At 45.5% G+C, this 23977-nt stretch overlaps 1 protein-coding gene across 6 annotated transcripts in view; it reads left to right on the top strand.

Annotated features, from left to right (window-relative positions):
* LOC111863756 (SH3 and multiple ankyrin repeat domains protein 3) overlaps positions 1-23977 on the top strand; it is a 111760-nt gene that overhangs the window by 35342 nt on the left and 52441 nt on the right. For 3 of the 6 annotated variants that reach the window (XM_023850379.2, XM_023850378.2, XM_023850375.2), the window contains exons 3-4: positions 19877-20038; positions 21460-21477. In XM_023850379.2, the coding sequence (XP_023706147.1) occupies positions 19877-20038; positions 21460-21477 (180 nt within the window). The remainder of the gene's footprint in view (positions 1-19876; positions 20039-21459; positions 21478-23977) is intronic. The other 3 variants (XM_023850380.2, XM_023850381.2, XM_023850376.2) reach the window with 1 other exon arrangement.

Here is a 23977-nt window from a genome sequence, read left to right as displayed (position 1 = left end):
GTCTTGCTTTTGTGGGGCGCCCTATCTGACGAGAGGACGGGTCTGCCTTCTATATATGCTGCTGGCCCTTGCCATGGCAGTCTTTCTCGGGTCCGAGTTCCTTGAGACTCGCGACCATATTTTACTGACTCAGATTTGAGACTTCCCTTTTCGTCGCCTCCTACGACTCGCAGGGTCACAGTGGAGGTATTCGACCCCGCCTCCACACGGGTGCTAGAGCCAGAGTTACAAACACGCCCTCATTATATAGCCTCGGGTCAGACTCCATAGGAAACACCGTCTTGTCCAGTATTGTTGTGTTACCTAGCAACGAGTTGTAGCGCACGGCCCACAGAGAACATGGCTGCTATTGTTGTGTGTTCGCTGGAACGTGTATATTAAGTCGTTGTCTAGCAATGGGTATATGCGTCACAATAAATTACTCTTCTCTCTTTTAACAAGGAAAAAAGAACCTGAACATTATGTTCTCTGTTCAGAAGAGGAACCACTTTGCTCCTCTTCCACATTTATTGCCAGTCCTGGCGAGAGACTGACACTATTTGCTAAGGAGATGCTTGGTTCAGATGACATAGGTTTTGGTCGGCTAACTGTCTTGAAGAAAGCATCCAGTTTCAATTGTGTTTTTGCTCGTTAACAATAGTCTCTCTGAAAGCTAGGAAGTGAAAGTAATACGTCTCAAATTCAGGATCACATGACGATTCAATCAACCGGCGAATAACGAGGAAGTGCCGAAGAATTTTGTCCGTTAAATCGAGCATTTCGCTGTTCGCGAAGAAAGGACGCCTGTGTATTCAAATTCTGTGCGTGCAGTTCTTGTTTTTCCGTTCTGGGATATTGGGGTTTAGTTCCTAGGAGGATAAGTGATTTTTCTGCTATGAGATGCCCCCCCTCACCAATGATAGTCCATCTAGACCAAATTTGGGGTACCGCGAACCCCTAAAATAGTAAAGCTAAAAAAATATAACGCTACCCCAGTAACATGGTGTGGGGGTGGGACAAGGTTTGTGAGACGTCGAGGTTCCCACATTATTCTAGACAGTCGGCTCACAGATAAAGGTGAGTTCGTCAGCCTTACTCGCCGGCCGCCCTTCACCCCCAGGAAGATTCCTGGTACTCATTTCTGTTAAGAGGCTGAGTCGACCCCAGGGCCATAGTGTGGCTGGAAGGATTAGGTCAACTGAAAAATCTAATGACCTCGTCGGGAATCAAGCCCGCTACCTTGCGGCTTGTAGCGTAGTGCCTCAACCAACTACGCTACCGCGTGCCTGCCCCCTGAATTGTGCAGAAATTTACGTTATCGCCACCTTCCCACATTCTCTTCCTGTCAGCGAAAAATACAGTTGCGCACATTGTTCCAGACTGTACGGTGACGAACAAGAATCCAAATGGTTTTACAGCCCGTCTGCTGGTTCAGTAAGCTCTAAAATGTGCCAGTACATGTAACAAAAATTTCGGCTGTAACTGCATTTTCTAAAAGCAACCTATAAAGTTTGGCGCTACCCACATTCTGAGAAACTGATATAGACCTATCAAAACGTGAGGTTTCAACTCCACGCCACCCAAACGCCTAAATGCTGTGTTTAAGTATAAAGATGATTTGTTTACAAACGAGGACGCGTGAAGAATGAAGACGGAGACGTAAGGATAACATTAAAATGGATTCGCGAAAACAGGCAATGAGGATGCGAATTTTGAGTCATCTGGGCTCTGGGACTAGCCATTTCTGTTAAATTGAAGAGACAGTTAATATCAAGTTCGTAAGGAAGTGTACGGCTTTGCGTTTAAACCATTTTAGGCGCGGTCGGAACGAAAGGTTGCAAAAATGCTTCTGCCAGTCTGTCTGCGCGTGTGTCTGCATGTAGCAACTCAAGAACCGCTAAACGAATTTTCATTAAATTTGATACTTCAGAGTTTGATAAGATCTTGTCAACATATTATAATATTAGTTAAAATCGGATAAAGATAACGGAAAGACCTACATGTGTTTGTGCTCCTATCTCGAGCGTAACGGGACGTGTTTCAAGCGAAAGCTGAACAGAGAAGCGGGACTCGTGTGTCGTGCATGTTCTGCATACATTTCCTAACTTGATGGGAACGTACAGGACCCTTACCTTGACGACGAAACGTGTAAATCGGACCATAGACACGTCATCGTCTGCTCTCCATACCTGTAAATAGCGAAGTATGCACAGCTGCCACTTTAGCTGTTGGCTTCTATGGGTGTGAAACTTCGTCTCTCTCATTGATGGAAGAACATAAACTGACGGTGTTTGAGAACAGGGTGCTGAGAATATTTGGACCGAAGAGACAGTAACAGAAGGATGGAGAGAACTGCCTAATAGGAGTCTCACGCTATGTAAATGGCCCCTTATATTATTAGGGCGCCTAAGTGCAAGATTAATGAGATAGGCGGGAATGTAGCACTCATTATGAGATGATACACACTTTTAATAGAAAACTCCGAAATGAAGATTCTAGCTGGTAGGATAAAATTAAATTTAATAAATAAGATCTAAAAGTTTGTGGCGATGATATATTAATACAGTTATTGTGTTTCTGGACATATCCATCGACCAGTTTTTATTTAAAACACACAGCGTTTCGGATGTTGGATACTGTCTCCGTATTCAGATGGCACAATACAGAGAATTTGTCTCTTTAGCAATGACTTCAGTTCCTATTGTACTCAAATTTTAACAACAATAGCCGTGAAATAGCGCATGCATAGAGGTGCTAGGCCTCGTGTGTGCAGTTTTCTTATTTATTGTCTTACCTCTCGCAGATGGTTTGTGCTGTGCATGTTTTATATATCCTGTCTTATGTTGGCGCTTGTGTCCGGAGATTGCGGCTTGCTCTTATCGATTAGACCAGATGATGGATACTGTTCAAAGACATAGTAATTGTAAAAAAAATGGTAAAGCTATCCCTGTAACAGGCAACGGAGGCCCATAGAGTTGTGACACTTCGCGGCTCCCACATATTCTTGACAGTCGGCTCACAGATGTTGGTGAGGTCAGCCTTACACGCCGGTCGTTCTTTACCCCTAGTGAGATTCCTGGTACTCATTTCTGTTATGGGCCATAGTTCAGCTGGAAGGATTAGGTCAATTTAAAAATCCAGTGACCTCATCTGGACTCGAACCCGCGACGTTGCAGCTTGTAGCATAGTGCCTCAACCAACTACACTACGATAGGTCATTATAGTGTTGGCCCCGTAGAAGGCGGAGGAATTTCTCGACAGCTTGAGGGACGCTGGTCCATTTAGTTTGGATAGAAGCAGCGCGTACAGTTGCGTGACAGGTATATGTGTCACTACAATAGTTTGGTTGTGTAACTGTGGCGCAGTTGTTATGTCGGTGATACGGCAAGAGCTCAGTGTGCTGCGGTATCACCGCGCGCAAGTGCTCTTGTGAACGCGACGATCAACCTTCGGGCCAAATAAAAAAGTATGAAAGCTCTAAGTAGCCGAGCGACTGTTAGCTTCACAAGGAAGGACTTTACGACATTCAGTTACTTTGAGCGCACGAACAGCTTTATATCAAGCGAACATATAGCACGGACGTACGAGGGCGTCGTTGTGGATTTGATGCGTAACGAGACGCAGGTTATCAGCGGGTTAATGGAGCGGCCTCGCAATCTGGGGGTTCCCGGTGCGAGTCCCCCATCGTGTTACCGGCACTCCTAACGAAGGATTTTCGTGGTGTTACTCAGTCACACTAGAGAATGTTACCGTAGTATATTCAAACAGGCCACGGCCTGTCTGCTCTTGCGATCCAGAATGGGAACACATTTCATGCTCCTGCGGTCAACTTCAACTGTAACGATGCTTACATCGTAATGACTTCAGATTATGCATAAATTTGGCGAAACCAGAGTGTGACTGGTGCGTGGTCAGTACACGCAGATGACGTAACGACTAGTTGGGCCCCCTGATGTGTGCGCCAGCCCTGTTCACGCAGCACATTATCACATCCTCGGTCATTAAATTCGCGTGCCTTTGTGGCAGCAGATTTCTGTCTTCTTGTTCGGTAATTATGAGAACAGCAGCTGTGGGATACGACGCCGTGTAGTCTGGTAGAAGCTTTCTTACTTTCCGATGGAACTTGCTGCCTACATCTTCAGGGTCGAGATGTAAGCGAAAATTAAGGCATTGCATATGCTAAACGTCGACGGTAAGCATGTTTGAAGCTCACAGCATCACGTCCCGAAATGCGGTAAGTCTTCCGCTCTTAAAATGGTCCGTAATGTTACCGCTTACAGAACCAGGTGTTGCCCGCAGTCTGACGTGTGACCCTGCTGTGCGGGCTGATGACGACACCTACCTGCGCGCGCATGAGTGATGACATCACGAATTGTTCCCCGAATCCCACCTCCCTCGGTGACATGGATTGCCAGTGCGCATGGCTGGTTATAGCAGTGTTTATCAAACTGTGGTCCGCCGCGGTCCGTCAGATGGTCCGTAATATATAGTCCATATAATATTATATGACATGGTAAGGTAAAGTTAACCCTATAGTAGGGCGTGGAGGCCTATAAGGTTGCGAGATGTCGAGGATGTCACATTTTCTAGATAGTCGGCTCACAGATGGCGGTGAGGTCAGCCTTACGCGCCGGCCACCCTTTACCCGCAGGAAGATTCCGGGTACTCATGTCTCTTAGAGACTGAGTCGACCCCAGGGCCATAGTGCTGCTGGAAGGATTAGGTCAATTGAAAAATTCAGTGACCTCATCGGGAATCGAATCATTCACCTTCCGGCTTCTAGAATAGTGCCTCAACCAACTACGCGTGCCCCCATTTTATGACCTGTTAACTTACTTACTCATGGAGTCGAGCCCTTCTTGAGGAGCCGCCAATTCTGCAGCTACTCAAGAATTTCCCAGCATTTTATGGAACCTGAAGGTTCATCACCGTGTTCACAAGAGCCCTCAACTGGTTCCTATCCTGAGCCAGATCTATCCAATCCATACCATCCCATGCTATCTCTCTAAGATCCATTCTAATATTGTCCACCTACCTACGCCTTGGTCTTCCCTGTGGTCTTTTTCCTTCTGGCTTTCCCACCAATATCCTATACACATGCCTCGTCTCCCCCATTCGTGCTACTTGACCTGCCGATTCTATGACATGTAATAAATTAAATGGTTTAAATTGAATAAATTGTTTAAAAAGTTACTTTAAATTTGTGGGTAGTAAAAACGGGTTGTGGTCAGTTGAGCTATAATTTTTCTCATGTTAGCAGAAAAATGGGCTGTTGCATACCCTGTTTACGGTTGAGGGGAACGTTGCGACTGCTGGGTAGTCCGCGCGTGCACCACAACTTGGAACAACGCTGCTCTACAGCGTCGGATGGTGGTAGAGCGATACTAGAACGATGAATTGGAAAGCGAGAGTCGTGGCAGTGTCCCGGCATTTGCCTGGAGGCACTCAATAAAATCACGAAGAGGCCAGCATTGTCGGTGCCCCAGCAGAGATTCGAATTAGGCATCACCCGAATACGGCGGAAACGTTATCGATTGAGCAAACTTTCATCAGCGGATGTCGATTACATTTGGTATAGGTTGGCCACGGTAAGTTGAGTGGGCGAATCACTTTTTCATGAACCTCAGACCGACGTCTCAAAAGAAGGACCCAACACGCAAAAAGGCGCGCAGCTCTCGTCTTATGTCTAGCTGCATGCATTGAACGTACATGGGCCTCACCAAACTATGAAAGCTTGTGGTGGAATGGAGGGATAGTTCCATGTATTCTTAGCCCTGGCGCCAGATGAACGTGTGTGGTCAGCATCGCGTTTCTGGGCTGCTTTACCCTCGGAGAGAAGGGGCTGAGGGTACACACCGGGTGGTAGTTTTGTGGGCACCAATATGGTCTCTACACTGGGAAAAGAATAATAGCTGCCCATGCCTGGAATTTGATCCTCTGGTCCAGCCTGTCACTAATGAGTGTACTCGGTGGTGTACCTAGCATCTGCTTCAGTAATACACAGGTACCGGAAGTGAATTGTTGCTGCAGTATGTGTAACATTGCAGGTAATAAAAATTGTGACTCTCGTGAGAGCGGATCCTACGACCATCTTTGTACGAGCCTTGGGTCTTGGCCATATATAGCCTTGGGACGGACCTAACAGAAGACACCGCCACCAGCAACCCCTCTCTTGTTGCTGTGGGTGGTTGCCTAGCAATACCTCAGATATTGTTGACGTGTTTACTGGCCATTACCAAGCAATATATGTTCCTTCTCGCGATCACTGCATAGAAACGGCACTACATGAAGTAATACGTGTTTCTGTACGTAACAGTGCAGGTTTGAAGAAACCGTGAAGTTTTGTCTGAACAGACAAGTGACTCATCTGCCTTCCTAAATGCTGTGTGTCTGTTAGAATTTTTAATATTTCGATCCGAATAATTAATATCTGGATCAACCGTAACGGGATTATCAAGGGTTTACTGTATATATAAATGAATGTAAGGGTGGGATGAAAGCCCCGTCGTTGTGCAGTTAAGGGTTGCTATAACAAGTTGTCAAACGGTAACTCTTTACATGATGTAAGTTATGTAGCAGGTTACGAACGAGCGAGAAGTTTTTGTTTCAGTGTATCGTGGCTATTCTGTGAAGCAAAAAATAAAGGTAAAACTGAGCCAGATGAATCAAATCCACCCTCCTGTTCTTTAAGACCCATATTGACGCTCGAAGTTAATCTAAATAGTGTTTAGTATCTCACAGTCAGCATTACTGCGTCTTCTCCCCGCCGGTTTGTGCTCTTAGGGAAATAATCGTTATTTGTAGTCAGAATGATATGAAACGTGTCCATAGACTTGTGGGCAAGTGGTACCTATAGTTACCAGTATCGTGCAAAGGGTTCGGGCGGGACATTCAGCACAGGCCGTGAGGCCCAGCGTGGGTCGCCACGGGAGCGCAGGACAGCCAACCTGCTGCCTCCTCTCTCTGCTGCTCCAGGGCGCTGACCTTGCGAACTCGCAAACAAATGCCGCCGGTATCCCGATCAATACAGATGCGCTCACATCCTGTACACAGATTGATGTCAGAGAACCCACCCAGTAGTTCATCGCCACCGACACAAAAGGCTGTAATCCGACGAGCAGAGCGTTCTTGAGAAGATAAACTGCTCAATACATTCCCCATCTTTTCTGGAACCCGAAGGTTCATTTCCGTGTTCACAAGAGCCCATCACTATCCCGAGCAAGAATAATCCAGTCCATACCTTCAACACTGTCTACATTTTAATATTATCCTCCCATCTAAGCCATAGTCAAGTGGTCTCCGTCCTTCAGATTTTCCGACCAAAACTTCGTATCTGGCCTCGCCATTCTTATTCTTGGTAACTATACGTACCACATGCTTTAGTATTCAGAACCCTGCATCCCCCCCACACAGTGCATGTGCGTGTTTTATGTCATTCTAACAGTAAAGAACCGTCACTTCCATAAACAGCGTTAAATACTTGGTCTTCGTAATGAAAACGCAGGTTTCCTTGCAGGTAGGAAATGACTTCTTATGTAGAAGAACTTGGGACAATGCACATGTAACAGAAGTTCCGTAACACAAATATGCAAACAACAGCGAGATAAGGGACAAACGTTAGGGTTCGTGTGTTGAAATGCCGGACTGCTGGCTAGAAGTCAGTTTGCATGCGGAAGGTCCTGCAACCGGCCGTGTCGATAGCGGTTTTTTTTTATGGTTTTCCTCGGTCCTAGGGCAAATGCCGAGTTGGAACCTAAATTCCACGTTGCACTGCATGCTTCAAATGCAGCCATCGTAATGGTTAACTTCAAACTTTCCCACTAATGTCCCGTTCCAGCGTTAGCATCAAAATTAATTCCAATCATACGCAGTAAAGCCCCGGCTCAATTTCTCTCCTCTGCTCATAACCATATCCACATCCTAACCCTTGTTCGCTTCCTAAAGCTTTACCCTCCCTCAAATATCCTCTACCAGAAGGACTAGCGGCCAGTGCCTTGGCACCTTCAAAACTGCAGGCATTTTCTGCCCCCTCCCCAAATATGGCATATCTCTCTGTACACCCTCCACTCTCTCTTCTCTCTCTCTCTCTCTCTCTCTCTCTCTCTCTCTCTCCCCCCATCATTTTTGAGGGGAACAAACTGCATTAGCAATGTTACCGATCCTTCGGAACCCTCTTATCCTGACACAGATCGTCCTTCTGTTGCTGCATCTCATTTAGGTGACTCCATCTTCGTATTTAGGAGCCGGGATAGCGCAGTCGGTATAACGACTGGCTACGGGCTGGACGACCGAGGGGTCAGAGTTCGACTCCCGGTAGGGTCAAGAATTTTCTTCTCTCCATTTCGTCCAAACCGGCTCTGGGGTCCACCCAACCTCCTATCCAATGGGTACCGGGGGTTTTCTCCCCGGAGTAAAGTGGCCGGGACGTGAAGTTGACCACTCACCTCCAACTAGTGCCGAGGTCAAGAAAATATGGATCTATACAGCCATTCCCCCATACGCCTTCATGGCGTAGTACTTAATTAGTTAAGCACAGGGACCGTTTTACGTGTTTTTGTGCCAGCTTCGTATTTCGAAGGTTCCGGTTTGAAATCTCTGCCCGAAGACCAGATATCCCGAGAGGAGATTTTGGTCATTTTCTCTGGCAGATGCTGGAAGTTTCCTTAGATTAAAGCATAGATACAGTCTGTTTCCGTGAAAGCAGGGCAATGCGTCTAGTTCGTGAAGCCACAGCTCTGCGAAATAAAAAATTGACGCTGGTTGTCACATTTGTGAATCACCGGGTACCCGCTGACTCTCTGAGTCGTGATTTTGAACTCTCGCAAGATGGCGGAAGGCTAAGACATTCCCATCCGTTGTCATGGCGACCCGGAGACGCGGGCGTGCGAGGGATGTCTACTGCAGAAGTACTGTGTATGCAGCATATGTGACTGTACTTGTACTCGTTTCCATAATCACGATGAATTTCACTCTGCAGTACATAGGTTTGACTTCTGAGATGACAGTTTGCCTTATATGGCCGGAATGAGTTCAACTTCCAGTGCTCATCGCCTTGTGCAATATTTGTCAGAATAGGAAGTCTAGAATCTCGGTTTGAATTCCAAGAACCTCCATATTTCTAGCGTTCCCAGGGGAAGTTTGCATAAAATGGGCTCATACCCCGGGCCTGTGTTTGTCATTGCACGCCGGTCTGTCTGTAACTGATGTACCCCGAGACGGGCGAAATGTGATACTGGCAAGTCGACTCCTGAATCTTTCTCAGCAGGTTCTGATTGTGGTTAAAATCGGACAGTAACAACGGACACTTCACGCTGAAGACCTGCGCGTGTTTCTGCTCCCTTCACGAATGTATCTCGTTAAGTATTCTTCGGACCGAAAAAAATATCCACAGAGAGGTGTTAGGCGAGGTTACAATTTTACAGTAAGGTTTGTGGTGTTTCCAGATAATTAAGCAAACTTTAGTGATAGCGCCACAAGTGTTTCGCTATGCATACATTTCCGAAATTGTTCTTTTTAGAAATCCACAGTGTTAGATGTTGTCTACAGTATGGGACAGTCTTTTAACCCCACGTAAAGTTCTACAAGGCCGGTCACGGTAGCCGAGCGGTCTAAGGCATATACTGTCTTCGCTCGCTTGGAAACCTGTGGGTTCGAATCCCACTCAGGGCATGGATGTTTAGTTTGTGTGTGTCCGTTTTTCTATGTCTCTGTACAGATAGAGGCCTTGCGACGATCTGATCACCCACCCAAGGAGTCCTACCGAATGTGTAAGATCTAGAAAAACCGAAGTGAACGGAGAAGTTCATGGAGGTAGGCCTAGGCCCACTGGGGCTGTAGTGCCAAGGAAAAAAAATTCTACAAGAAGTTGAATATTAACACTGTACTGTTTTATAGAGGACACTTGTAAGATGGCCGAATGGACAGAAATGTAGTAGCCTCGAATGCTTTTTTGAGGCCTTCACGTCGGAAAAGATTAATCTAGGTTTTGACATCCTTTAGACTGTATGTAAGTGCCAGTGTTTCGTAGAAATATATTGCTTTCATCTTTAAGCTGACGAAGATGGAGATAATACCCTCTACCAGACTCTTCCTTGTTATATTCCAGAAGGCCACAATCTGATGATACCGATATTTTCCTACAAAATTCAGAATGTGCCTCCAGGCACGCCCCACCCCCCGCCATTACCGGCTTCGCTGACATAAGGGCAACTTCTGCGTCGTCTGGCATATGTCGGGAACGCCTTGACGCCTCCATCTTCACCGTCAATGCCTATCTACCAGTCTTCGCGACGTAAAATTCCAGAAGACCACAGTCTTAATAGTTACAGGCATGAGAACCCTGCGTATCAAAACACAAGGGGTTCGAAAATATCGATTAAGATGGTGAACGAAGAAGTATCCTGCTCTGAGGTCGATACGGTGTGATAATGAAGATAAGTCTCTGTGACGTTGTGTAGTTCGGTAGATAGGCGTCGAAGTTTCCGAGGAACGTGCTGCCTGTATCTTCAGTGTACGAGTATAAGAGATAATTGCATTTTAGAAAGCATTTCTTGTGAGCTTCTAGGAGTGTCTTAGGTCCCCCATACACACACAGTTTGGCCTTCCGATCGACCTTACAGGAAAAACTTTCACAGTTTACCCCCTCCCTTTCCTTCTCCATACACCGACAGGCTTCATGCAACAATCACGGTCTTCCAGCCTATAATGTTGAGTCACACACGTCACGTGCTACGGTCCTGCAGGTCGAACTGACGGACTGACGGGTTTCCTACAGGCCAACAGTCCAAACGATTGGCCGGCCGGCCACACCACACACGTCAGTTTTGCCTTTCAGTCTTCAACTGTGCAGGCCGAACGGAATGCCAAACTGTGTGTGTATGGGGGCCCAGGTGTATTGAGGGACTGACTGACCGTGCTGGGAGCAGGCAACGTGTATCTATTCTTCGCTTGGCGCTGATTGCGCGTCCTGGATTGAAAGACGTTACTTTTATACAAGATCTTGCCGTGATGTACGTACAATAACAAATACGCTGGTGGTGATAGTAATATATTCTCAAAATGTTTTCTTTCCAAGACTTCGGTGTTAGAAATAAAGATAAAAAAGATTAAGTCCCTGTGTTTAATTAATTAAGCACTGTATCATGAAGACGTGGGGTAGATGAGGTATAGCTCCGCCATTGTTCGCCTCGGAACTAGATGGAGATGTTTGGTCAGTTTTGCGCTCCTGCCGCATTGCCCACAGTGCCTGTTGGATAGGAGGCTGGGCGTGCCTCAGAGCCGGTCTGGACGCTGTGGAGAAGAGAATATTCTTTCCCCTGACAGGAATCGAACCCTGGCCGGTAGAAATAGTACTCTGAATCTTCAGTTTACGGGTTGCATATGATAGCGAATGTTATTATCCACTCAGGCCGCGCCATAGCTCAAGCGGTTAGTCGCTGGCTTCCCACCGCGGCGGCCCGTGTTCGATCCCGGAGTCTGGTCAAGTGGGATTTGTGGTGGAAAAAGTGGCGCTGGGGCGGGTTTTCTCCGATTATTTCGGTTTCTCCTTCCAATCTTCATTCCACCAAATTCTCCATCATCATAATCACCCGGGTCAGGCTACAATAGGCCAATCAGTGGCAACCGTGCCGAGTGGACTCAGTTGGACTCCACCCCTCACTAAGCGATTTTTTTATAAAAATTTATTACCCGCTGAGATGTACTTCATAAACCTATAGTTTGAAATCGTGTAAAGACTGATGTGTGTCCACCGTTGTTTCATTCCTGTGAAAGGTGTATTAAAAATGAAGGTAAAGTTATCGCTGTGCTTAACTAATTAAGCACCACGCCATAAGACGTACGGGGTAGTGGATGTGTACATCCACGTTCTCTTAATATCGGCATTAGTTGGAGAAGAGTGGTCAGTTTCACTCCTCGGCCGTTGTATAGGAGGCTATGTGGGCCCCAGAACCGGTCTGGACGACGTGGAGAAGAGACAATTCTTGCTCCTGCCGGGGCCTGAACTCCGGCCTCTTGGCCAGTCGCTGTACAGACTGAGCTATCCCGGCTTCCATTTCGTTGCTCTACTTTTGACATGTTGCGATCGAATTGACTCAGGAGAATGATTTCAGCAACATTACAAGCCTGAAAGACTCCGCACTGTTGTCAGTTTTGCTGTTCGGTTCATTTCGACTCTAGACGCTTACAGATTTGTCACTGTTGAAGCTTTAAGAGTACCTATGTAAAGCCAGTTCCTACCTACCATGGATTTTAAGTTCATAAACACAGCATAGAGTCTAAAGCGACTGCACTTCGGCGTTCCGTTTCCCGTGTGTTTGTGTGCTGTACGGGATGTGAGGTTATGAGCGGTGGTTATGAAGGTTTGTATCTTCTGGGGTGTGATGCCGTGTAGTCTGTTGTAAGCTAAGCAGTTTCTTGCTGCCTGCTTCACGCTGGTTTCTTGCTTCGCTTATTCTTCAACCCGGAAGATGGTTGCGACATGCCCCTCGGAAGCGTTAGTTGACTTTGGGCGGACTACACGGCGTTACGGCCCATAAGGCAGAAATCATCTATGTGCGCTGTGTGACGGGTCCACACAATGCTGACAAGAGCTACCGGCTAGGAACTGAAACAGTCTATGTTATGTGCTGTTTATTTTAACCATTTTGAGTCTAGTCTAAATACCATTTAAAGAGTTACTTTGTACCTCACAGTCAGCGTCTGCATTACAAAGACCAGTGGATTAGTGCTGTGATGGCAGCCATGTCCCTGCAGGATAAACTGACGAGTGGATGAAACGGCCGGAGCGTGAACGGAAGTATGTCTTTTGCAGGCGCAGAGTTTTCTTTCATTTCCCGTTGCACTTTTCGGTCGTGATTGAGCACAGCGAAAAGCCCTCAGCTGTCCTATTGGCGCTTCACTTCGCTGCTTGTTTGTTTGTAGCTCATCTCTGTGTTTGCCTGCGTGTCTCCCCTTCCAAACTTTGAATCAGTTGATCAGTTTTCACGAAAGTTCGTGTGAACGATTTGTCGTTGGAGTCCACCATATCATAATTTTAAATTTCCTGCAGTTCATGCTAACAATATGACAGTCACGCGTACTTGTGGAGTGGAGGAATCGCTTATTTTATGATCCTGAAATGATACATTGCAATACGTCCTCGGAAAGTATGTACTTCTTATGTCAGTAATTTCCATATCTCTCTCTTTTTCATGCTGCTCCCATTTGGAGCATAGGCCATCTTTGAAACGCTTTGTTTTACTTCAGTTTCTTAACCCTAAGACAGTCTGTAGGTCTCCTTGGATGGGGTATCAGCCCGTCGCAAGACCGCTACCTATACAGGACAACAAACAGAATAAACGCAGACATCCATGTCTTGAGTAGATCCCAGCGTTCGAGCGAGCGAAGACAGTTAATGTCTTAGACGTCACGGCCACTGTGATGGGCATTTTGCATGTACAGTGTAAAGTAACGTGGCGATCGTGTGAAAACTTTCTGCAGCTGCGGGTCTGATAGCAATAACTGATGAATCGCTGGGGCTGGGCCAGCAAATTTGGCACGGAGAGAGATTATAAAGTTGCGTAAGATTTCAGTGTACAGTATTGTTTGCAGGCCAACAGTTAGGATTACAGCAAGATTGCGGCAATTTAAACCTATGTCCGAGAAATTTGACCTAGGCCGAATATAAGCAACAAGTTCTTCAGAAAAGAATTATACAAAGGTTATTTGGAAAGTGAAGATACGTGTAGTCGTACTGACAATAGCAACAGTACATCTGTTCTGCTGCTCGGAATTGTGTGGGGTGGCATTCGCTGTGCAGGGTGTAGCCAGCCTCTCGCCCCGATTCTGAGGGCAGCTGTTGTCAATGTCTTATATCGAAAAAATATAAAATTGTTACGCAGCTTATGTTTCTGCAGTGGAATAGCCCATATGACCGGTGCACACGCCGGCGGGCCCATATAACTACTCGTATATCCAAGACAAATATGTGTAAATAAACAATCACCGTATCTCATCTGGTGGAATTCGGCCCCGAGGGCGTGGCGCTGCCATGTGTCGGCGGCATTAACTAATTCTGTATTCATGTTCCATGCGTCCAGGTCTCTTTGACGGCCATGATAGCTTGTTTGCCCCGTCAGTGGCGTTAGGCTGGTAAGAGGCGACGTAGTCTAGCGAAAAGGCAGGTGATCGGAGGGGTACAATACAGGAACGATTGTCGGTGATCCCCCAGGGCAGAGAGAGGAGGGAAAGGCGGCGTTAGGGGTTGCATCTACACTTGGTCATCGACTTACGCCCCCCCCCCCCAAAAAAAAAGATGATTAAAATGTAAAAAAATTTAAACACAAATTATAAAGATGATAAAAAGATTAGAAAGGTTAAACAATAATGTTAATAAATATATGCCCGACATACGACCAGATCGACTTACGACCTGTCAGTCAGAACGGAAGTCGGTCGTAAGTCGACGACCAAGTGTGTTTTAAAACGCCGGAAAGAGCTCAGCGCACATTTTTTAAAAGTATTTGCAATAAGCACAATGAAATTTACTGCTGCAAAATGTCGCCCGAAATAAATTTCGTACGTTCCTGTGGGAGAAAATTTAAAATATGCTAATATATATTAAAAATAACAGATTTCCACAATAACTCTGCGGACCGGATAAACCCCGCGGGCAGTACTTTGTCAACTTTTGCGACAGGCTGCGGTAGCTGTGATGAAGTTCTGCCAGCGGTTACTGTACAGTCTGTGGGTATTACTAACATAATGCGCGTTGGCTCTTCAGGTTGCGTCTGCTGAAAGTTGTCAGGCGCGCGCAATAGCAACTCTTCGACTGTTCTCACTTCAAGAACGGCTCAATAGATTTTAACGAAATGTGAGACGAACGTTATGCTATTCGAGGTCACACCAGATTTGTACTACGTACATACTAAAAACTCATAAACTTGTGACGCAGGAGCGGTCGGTCGGGTACATTGCTGCTAGGCCTCGGCACCACAGCCAGTCTTTGTTTCGGGTCCCGTTGGGGCCCCATGACCATATATTTGTTCTTTCAAACATTCTACGTGTTTGAATATGGGGACTCCGACGATAGGACGGGTCTGACTACCACTGGTCATCCCCTGTTGGAGGGGGTGACTTGAGCGGGCACTGGCCCACAGACTAGCCCCCTCCTCCACATACCACCACCACCACCTAAATGAGGTAACCATAGAAGAATATTAAAAAAAAAAGTTAATGCCATTACTGTAACAGGCCGTGGAGGCCCACAGGCTTGTGAGACATCGAGGCTACCACATTTTCTAGACAGTTGGCTCACAGATTACGGTGAGGTCAGCTTTACACGCCGGCCGCCCTTTACCCCCAGGAATATTCCTAGTATTTATTTCTATTAGGGGCTGAATCGACCCCAGGGCCTTAGTGCGGCTGGAAGGATTAGGTAAATTGAAAAATCCAGTGACCTCACCGGGAAACAAACCCGCCACCTTCCGGCTTGTAGCTTAGTGCCTCAACCACCTACGCTACTACGTGCCCCTGCTGTCTGCAAACGTAGATATTAAAATACACAGAACTATAATTTGACCCGTCTTTTGTATTTGAAGGAGAAAGCTCTAGATCGCATTAAGTGGAGGAACTGTTTTGGAAGAGACTGTGGACCTGTCGTCTGACAGATTACTGATGAATGAATGAATTTGTATGGGTATGAAACTTGATCCCTCATCCTACGGGAGGAGCATGCACTTAACAAGGGAGTTGAGAAACTTTCCTAATGAGGGGCTTCGCAGTTTGTACTCTGCAGCGAATATTGTAAGTATAATCAAACAAAGGATGACGAGATGGGCCGCATCGGGGAGTCAAAATACCTGAATGTAAGAAACGTCTTGGAAGACCTAGACGTAGATGGGAGAATAATATTAAAATATATGTTAAATGAATAATGATACATGTCTGTGGACTGGGCTTAAAAGATTGAGCATAGGAGCCTTTGGGGCACGCCTGTGAACACGGCAATGAACCTTCCAGCTTCTTGAAGGGAGAGAAATGTCTTGACCAGCCGAGTGACTGCTTATCAGTAAGGACACTGCGTCATGGAGTTCATAGAGAACGTCAGAGCAGTGTGTAAGATGCGTGGTGAAGTTACAAGGACCCCAGCCCTACAATTGTGGTTTGAAGAAACAAGTTAGGAAATGTATGCATTCCGTTCTGATGTGTTCGAGCCTTAAGACTCACAAAATTTGTATAAAAAAAATGTTTAGTTTTTATGTACGCCTTTTGCTTCTGTGAATATTTAGCGAGATACACTACGTATACGCGTAGAAACGCCTGCAGACCTTCACGCAAAGATTTTACAGCGAGTGTCAGTTATTTTTCGTTTTCAACAAAATTTGGAATATGTTAGCAAATTTATGTAGACATGCGCGGTATCAGATTTGGTGAAAATCCCTTCTGTTTCTGGAGGTGGACGTGTGGTCCAATTTTTCAAGTTTTCCCTTATGGATATGCTAGAGGATAGTTTATTGAGGCACTGTGCTTCAAACCGGAAGGTCGCAGGTTCGATTCCCGGCGAGGTCATTGGATTTTTCAGTTGATCTAATTCATCCAGCCGCACTGTCGCCCTAGTGTCGACTCAGCTTCTAAGAGAAATGAACACCAGGAATCTTCCTGGTGGTAAATGGCTGCCCGCGTGTAAGACTGAAAACCTCACCGCCATCTGTGAGTCGATTGTCTAGAAGCTGTGGGAGGCTCGACGCCTCACAACCCTGTCGGCCTCCACGGCCTGTTACAGAGATATATTGTTTCCTTTTTTTATGTGTCAGAGAAATTAAAGTTGTCTGTTTAGAATTCATTCAATTCAAGTAACACTGTTGTGGCCGATCTGACCTGTCACAGGTCGTCATGGAGCTTTGTTGGTGTGACAGTTTGACAGAACACAGAATAAGGAATGACTCTCAGGCGTACTTTTCTGGTATTGAACTTGCGTATCCGTGATATTTGTAAACATCCACATAACTCAATATCGGTCACTGGTTTTTGTGCTTGGGAAGGTGTCAGTTGTGAACTGTCGTGGCCTGTTGAAGGGAATTGTGTGTCGGGAGTCCGAAAAACCGAGAGAAGTTTCACTGATATTTTAATCCATTCAGTCGTCCCAAGATTGTTGTATTGATTCTAGCGTCGGGACGCCAGCATTCTCACACCTGCGCTCTTCGTTTGGCATCACGCGAAGACACAGTAGCAGCTCGCATTTCATTAAGATGCTCACTCTGGACGCAGAGACATCACCACTGACGCTGTTTATTGTGAGAATCACACGAGACACATAAATACATGGTGTGGGCAATGCTGCAGAAGGTGGCACCAAACTGAGCTTCCGTCAGGAGCAAGGCCGTGGGCCGTAAGCGAATAAAGAAACCTTCGGGTGCGTTCACAGTGACAGCCTGACGAGTTTCCCACCCGATCTGTAACGAGCTCCTTCCTGTCAGCACTTCACTACAGTGATAGTGGGAGTGCTGAGCTAACCTGCTGTTGTCCTGGGATACAGGAATAGAACACCACCAAACTGGATACATCCTGAGTGACTTCATGTGACGGCATGACACTAGAGCATATTTATCGTACAGTGTATCCTTTTTTTTTCGTTGAATTGTTCCATACTCATATGTCAGCTCCCCCAGGTATGTGGGATATCAGTGACAGGCAGCGCGTTATCACATCCTCGTCTCTGACCCGACACTTCGATGGTGACACAGGAAGTTTAACCGTAGCTATTAGAGTTAATTGTACTAAATTGATTATAAATGCAACTGATTTAAGCGGCCTCCGTAGTCTAGGGGTAACGTTCCCACCTCATGACTCAAGGTACGCGGGTTCAAACCCGGCGGAGGTCGTGGAATTTTTAAAGGCGGAAAAATTCAGGGAACAAGTCCTCCGGGAGGGACTTTAAGCCGTGGGTCCCGTGTCGTAGCTTTACGGCACGTAAAAGAACCTCATGCCTCAAGGAGGCCTCTGAACCAAATTATTAAGGACATTCCCCGCCCAACAGTAGTCTCTAACGCCTCTGGTAGATGGGGGAAGCATCTAGATACCGCTGAGCCAGTAGAGGCCGAACTCGCTGGCTGAGTCGGGACTGATGGTACGCACCAGTATCGGTATGGTATAAAGACTGGTAGATTATCACAGGGGGACGTACAGTAGACCACTGGTCGCGGTGCATGGAGAAACCCACCCCCTCCAATAATAATAATAACAATAACAATAATAATAATAGTAATAATAATAACAACAGCAACAATAATAATAATAATAATAATAATAATAATAATAATGCAACTGATTTTACCCTATCAGTAAGAAGCGCTGTAAGGGCACGCCATGTTGATCACTTCAGTGGATCGAATGTGACCGAATGGGATCCCTGGCGTGTTGAACTGGCAACAGAATGAAAACACGTAACAGATCTGTTGTTTTTACCCCTTACCGCTCTTTGTTACTTGTTTTCATTGTTGTTTGCGCCCCTTACCTCACTTAAACCTGCGGCATCGTTCCTCCCAGTAGAAGGGCACCAAGTTCCTCTGAAACGTCGGTAGGCGTGTGTGCCTACCAGACTACATGGCATCACATTCCAGAAGACCGTCACTTGTTCGCCACCGTGGGATCCTGGACACTTGCACATACATTTTTTCCCACAGACTGAAACCTCTAGCTAGGCAGAAAGACTCGCGTCTGGACACAGAATTTCTGCAATACGTCGCAGTTCTGCCGTGTATTGAATCTTGGCCTAAAACGGCATTTCGGTTCTGTTTCGTTTTGGTACTTTCCCCCACAGTGTTCTTTTAATCTTACTAAGAACTCTTACATGTTGCTCTCTCGTCACCGGAATTCAGGGCAAAATCGTAACATAAACTTCTTTAATAGATCCGACGAAAATAGGGCAATTTTAAAATATTTGGGAACGACGGCAAGAAATCAGAATTTGATTCAGGAAGAAATTAAGAGGAGGCTGAATTCGGGTAATGCTTGCTGCCATTCAGCCCAGAACGTTTTTCTCTTCTCGTCTGCTTTCTAGAACCGTAAAAATTAAAATATGCAACACTATAACTTTGTCATTGGTTTTGTATGGGCGTGAAACTTGGTGTCTGACATCAAGGAACATAGACTGAGGAAGGGTGGTTAGGAACAAGGTTCTGATGAGAATATTTGTACCGAAGAGGCATGAAATGACAGGAGGTTGGAGAAAACTGCATATTGAGGAGCTTCATAATTTGTACTTTTCTCCGAGTATAATTAGAATAATGGAGTCAAAGAGTTTGAGATGGCAGGACATGTAACACGAATGGGGGAGAAGAGGAATGCATGTAAAATTTTAGTGGGAAAACCAGAAGGAAAGAGACCACTAGGAAGACCTGGACGTAGGTGGGAGAGTAATATTAAAATGGATCTTAGAGAGAGAGAGAGAGAGGATGGTATGGATTGGTTTGGATTGATCTGGCTGAGGATAAGTACGAATGGAGGGCTCTCATGAACACGGTAATGAACCTCAAGGTTCATAAAATGTTGAGAAATTCTTGAGTAGTTGCGCAACTCTCAAGAAGGGCTCAGCTCCATGGATTTGGTTCACATATTCTTACTCAACGACAGAATTCAGTTTTATTAATGAATAAAAGTTTGTTCTCATTTGAAGAACTTTCTTATTTCAGATTGCTCAAAAAGCGATATGTGTGTTCGTGTCTTGCGTACAGAATAATATAGGACAAAAAAATCTTGTGTTACAACGTTTAATAGTCGTTTTGTACTCTGTTTGGTAACAAGCAGCTTTTATCACAAATAAAGTCAAACAAAGTGAAAATTTGTTGCGCTATGCAATATTTACTGCCTGCGAAAAGTGGCTATTTCTGTTTCACTTTATGACATTGTTGTGTTGTAGATGGAGGAGGACGCGGGGGGCTCCTCGTCTCTTCCCCCCGAGGAGGGCTACCTGCTGGTCAGGATTCACGTCCCGGAGCTGAACGTGCAGAAGTGCCTCCAGTTCCCGCGAGATCAGTTGGTCTGGGACGTCAAGCAGCAGTGCCTGGCCGCCTTGCCTAAGGTAACTGTCGCCGAAACCAGAACGTCTTGGCCAGTGGAAGCAATCGAATGTCATCTGTTTAGGGCCAACTTCACTTCTGCTGTAGTTTGTCGCTTCGTGTCGCACATCGCCGGTGTGACGCCGCTTAGTTTGCACACAGTTTCAAACCGCGCATGCGTAGGGTATGAATATCGCATGTGCACTATCGGGTTGATGACTTTTTTCTCCCCTTCAGAAACTACCAGTTATTGCCATTTGCCAGGTGTACAACCCTAAGGAAAGCTTTTGTTGTGGTAAAGTTAACCCTCTTACGCTGCAGTCCTCATCACGGATTGCAGAATAAAGACAGTCATCTTAGTGCTATTGACGAGGCACGGATTGCGAAATTGTATACTAGCGACACGTAGAGGCGTTTAGGAGAGTTACTTCCAGTTCTTCACAAAAGATGTCGCGATGTGACAGCTTCGATAGAACAAGATGTTTATAAGAATGGTACAGAGAGCCCGACGGGCATTGCCTGGGCCATTTTTGTATATACATGAATTTTTTTTTTCTAAAAAATAAAAGCAATTATATGAAACGTGCACGTGACGTCGTTTAGCCACTGCTGAAAGGTTAGTCGGTAAAAAGATAAGCACTATGTATACTTTCCCATCGCCCGTTTCTCTACACATCAGTGAATAATTTTACAATACTTAGCTACTACAGTCATGCTAGTGCAACCTACATTATATTTCAATGGTGGCGCGGCTATTGCCAAACATACTTAATTCACTTGTTCTCTTTATTAATATAATGTTTTGGCCGTACGTGGACATCGTCAGGTATATCGTATGTCGTTAAGTTGTTTCGCTATATTGCCCTCGTGTCGAGAGAAACCTCAATTCAAATTAATTAGAATGTTTTATAAACATTTGAACAGGATAATCAATTCAATCTTCACGGCGACACAAACACTTCTTGGTACTTAACATTACTTACAGTACGAATTTATAGACTAGAGGACAATGTTAAGGTTAATTGATGCTTGGATTGATCTGACCGTTGGCAGGTTAAAATTTAGCTGCAATCCACAGACCTAGTGTTAATTTGAGTAATACACTTATTATGGAAGCATGAAGTTCATCTAAATCATATGTAAAAAGTTAGATTATATCTCACATGAAATATTCTGCGTATCTATAACAAAGACCGATCGGTTAATGATGTTAGGGAAATAATCGCTGTTTGTTGTGAGAATCGCACGAAACGCATAAATACAGTACCGGGCAACATGCAGAGCTTCTTAATGTTATAGCATATGGTACATATAATTACCGTTGTGCCTGAAAAAGTTAAAATTGGTTGTGGACTGGGTTGGGCTGGCATTGCACGGTAGCGATCAGCCATATATATTTGTGTTTATGTTCTAATGCTGTGTTTTGTGTTCGCTTCTCCCCTAGGTGGCCACGTGGTTCAGGGTAAGGCACACTCTTTTTATTCGTGTTGTGTTTTGCATGGCTGTGGTGCAGTTGAGTGATTTGTAGATTGACCATAGTATTATGTATAATTGGTATGTTTTGCCATTCTGACCACTGGGGCGATCTTTACGTAGGATGCAAGTCGTGTATGTGTGTGTCAGTCCGATTTCATTCTGGTCATAAAAAGGTAAAACTATCTCTGCGGAGGCCTATATGGTTGTGAGACATCGAAGCTTCCATGTTTTGTAGGCAATCGACTCAGACGGCGGTGAGGTCAGCCTCGCGCTCCGGATACCCTTTACCCCCAGGAAGATTCCTGGTACTCATTTATGTTAGAGGCTGAGTCGACCCCAGGGCCATTGTGCGGCTGGAAGGATTAGGTCGATCGAAAAATGCAGTGACCTCATTGGGACTCGAACCCGCGACATTCCGGCATATAGCATAATGTCTGAACCAACAACACTACCGCTTGCCCCCTCATTCTGTTCATACTCCGTTGAATTCTGTATGGGAGATCGGTAAGAGCAAGAGAGTACGTTATCGGCCAGTTAGACATGGCATTTGGGTTGAAACTTCATTCGTTACGTGGGTATATATACATACATACGTGTGTACATACACATGCGTTATGCATGCATACACATACGCCGAACAAGGTGGGTGAGAAAGTCACCGAATATTCTGAGATTTCTCGTGGTTCTTATTCCCTCCAGCGAAATTCCTGGATTGTTCCTCGAATTTGACCACCACTGCTCACTTTTCCATCCATTCCAATTCATTTTACACTAATCCTGCCATTCTACGCTATATGATCTGAGCTACCCGCAGCGTTGTTAAATAAAACGTATGAAAAGTAAATACTAGACATACATTTAGAGTGCTTATATGTATATATCAGGCAGTAAAAAAGTAAAAAGTAAAGCTATCCCTGTAACAGGCCGTGAAGGCCCGTAGGGTTGTGAGACGTTGAGGGTCCCACATTATCTAGAGTCTAGATAATGTGGGAGCCGATTGTCTAGATTCTAGACAATCGGCTCAAAGATGGCGGTAAGGTTGTCAGCCTTACGCGCCGGCCGCGCTTCACTCCCCAGGAAAATTATTTATTTAATTCCTGGTACTCATTTTTGTTAGAGGCTGAGTGAACCCCAGGGCCATAGTGCGGCCGGAAGGATTAGGTCAATTGAAAAAAATCCAATGCACTCATCGGTATTTGAACCCGCTACCTTCCGACATGTAGCATAGTGCCTTAACCACATATCAGGCAGTACCAATATTTATGTGTGCGTTCGTGAAACAAACGAAACATATTTTAATTACCCACCCACCGGCTGTCGAGTGTTTAGATGTAAACGGTAAGGCGGACCTCTGTATAATATGGGCTGTGTGAAGGGCATCAGCCCATCCACTCTGAATTTTTGGACAAAAATGAAACTAGAGAACAGAGACAAATATTCCAAATACAAATGAAAAAAATGAAAATTATTTTAAAAATGGTCGTCTATCCAAAACGCTATCAGCCGAAATAGCCATATACATCGTAGACGTTTGTAAATCTGTGAGCAAATATTGTGGCGCGCTGGCAGGGGCCATGTGTGCGCAGGCCGCTTGAGGTCATCCGTATATCCAATACAGTAATACTTCGCTCGTTCGCTAGATGGAGGTGAATGGTCAGTTTCGCGTTCCATCCGCTGTACCCTGGTTCCCTCCGCATGGGGAACTTAGGTGGTCCTGGTGAAAATTATTCCATCGCTTCTTGGGGAGTCGAACCCAGAACTGCTGGAGCCGCCGCTGTTCAGGAACTAGTCCGTGCAACTCCCCGCCTTGCCACACCAGTTCGCCTACACACAAGCGTTCCGCACGCAGGGACAGTCAGCTTCCTAGGTATTGCTCCCACAGGGGAGACAAAAATCCGTACGGAATTTCTGTCGGAAACAGAGACTAGGAAGACCGGAAAAAATTGAACAATAACGTTAAGGGGGTTAAGACTAATTGTTTGCATTTTGTCTGTTGTTGCAATTCCTTCTGTAAAAGGGACCAGGTTCGAGAATTTGGCTCTGTCGCCATCATCAGGTGAACAGGCTGTAAAGATATTCCAAATGTTTCTGCCCTCTACCGCAGCGCCACCCAGGTAGCCTTTTTCTCTGTTCATGTGGTCAGCAGCCAGTTTCTCAGACGCGCTCTGTTTTATATATAAACAGAAACAATGGGCAAAGTGCAAAAAACAACCATGAAATGTTTATTACAATGTCCTGAAAAAATCTTAATTATATAAGTTAATTTTTAAGCTGGTAATTTAACGATACTGTCGGTATCGAGACTACAGGGCGTCGATGTATACTGTCAGTATCGAGACTACAGGGCGTCAATGTGTACTGTCAGTATCGAGACTACAGGGCGTCTATGTGTATTGTCAGTATCGAGACTACATAGCGTCGATGTATACTGTCAGAATCGAGACTACAGGGCGTCTGTGCATACTGTCAGTATCGAGACTACAGGG

The sequence above is a fragment of the Cryptotermes secundus genome, unplaced genomic scaffold (assembly GCF_002891405.2).
Source record: "Cryptotermes secundus unplaced genomic scaffold, Csec_1.0 scaffold572, whole genome shotgun sequence".
NCBI lineage: Eukaryota > Metazoa > Arthropoda > Insecta > Blattodea > Kalotermitidae > Cryptotermes > Cryptotermes secundus.
This window is presented reverse-complemented; position numbering and strand designations above follow the sequence as displayed.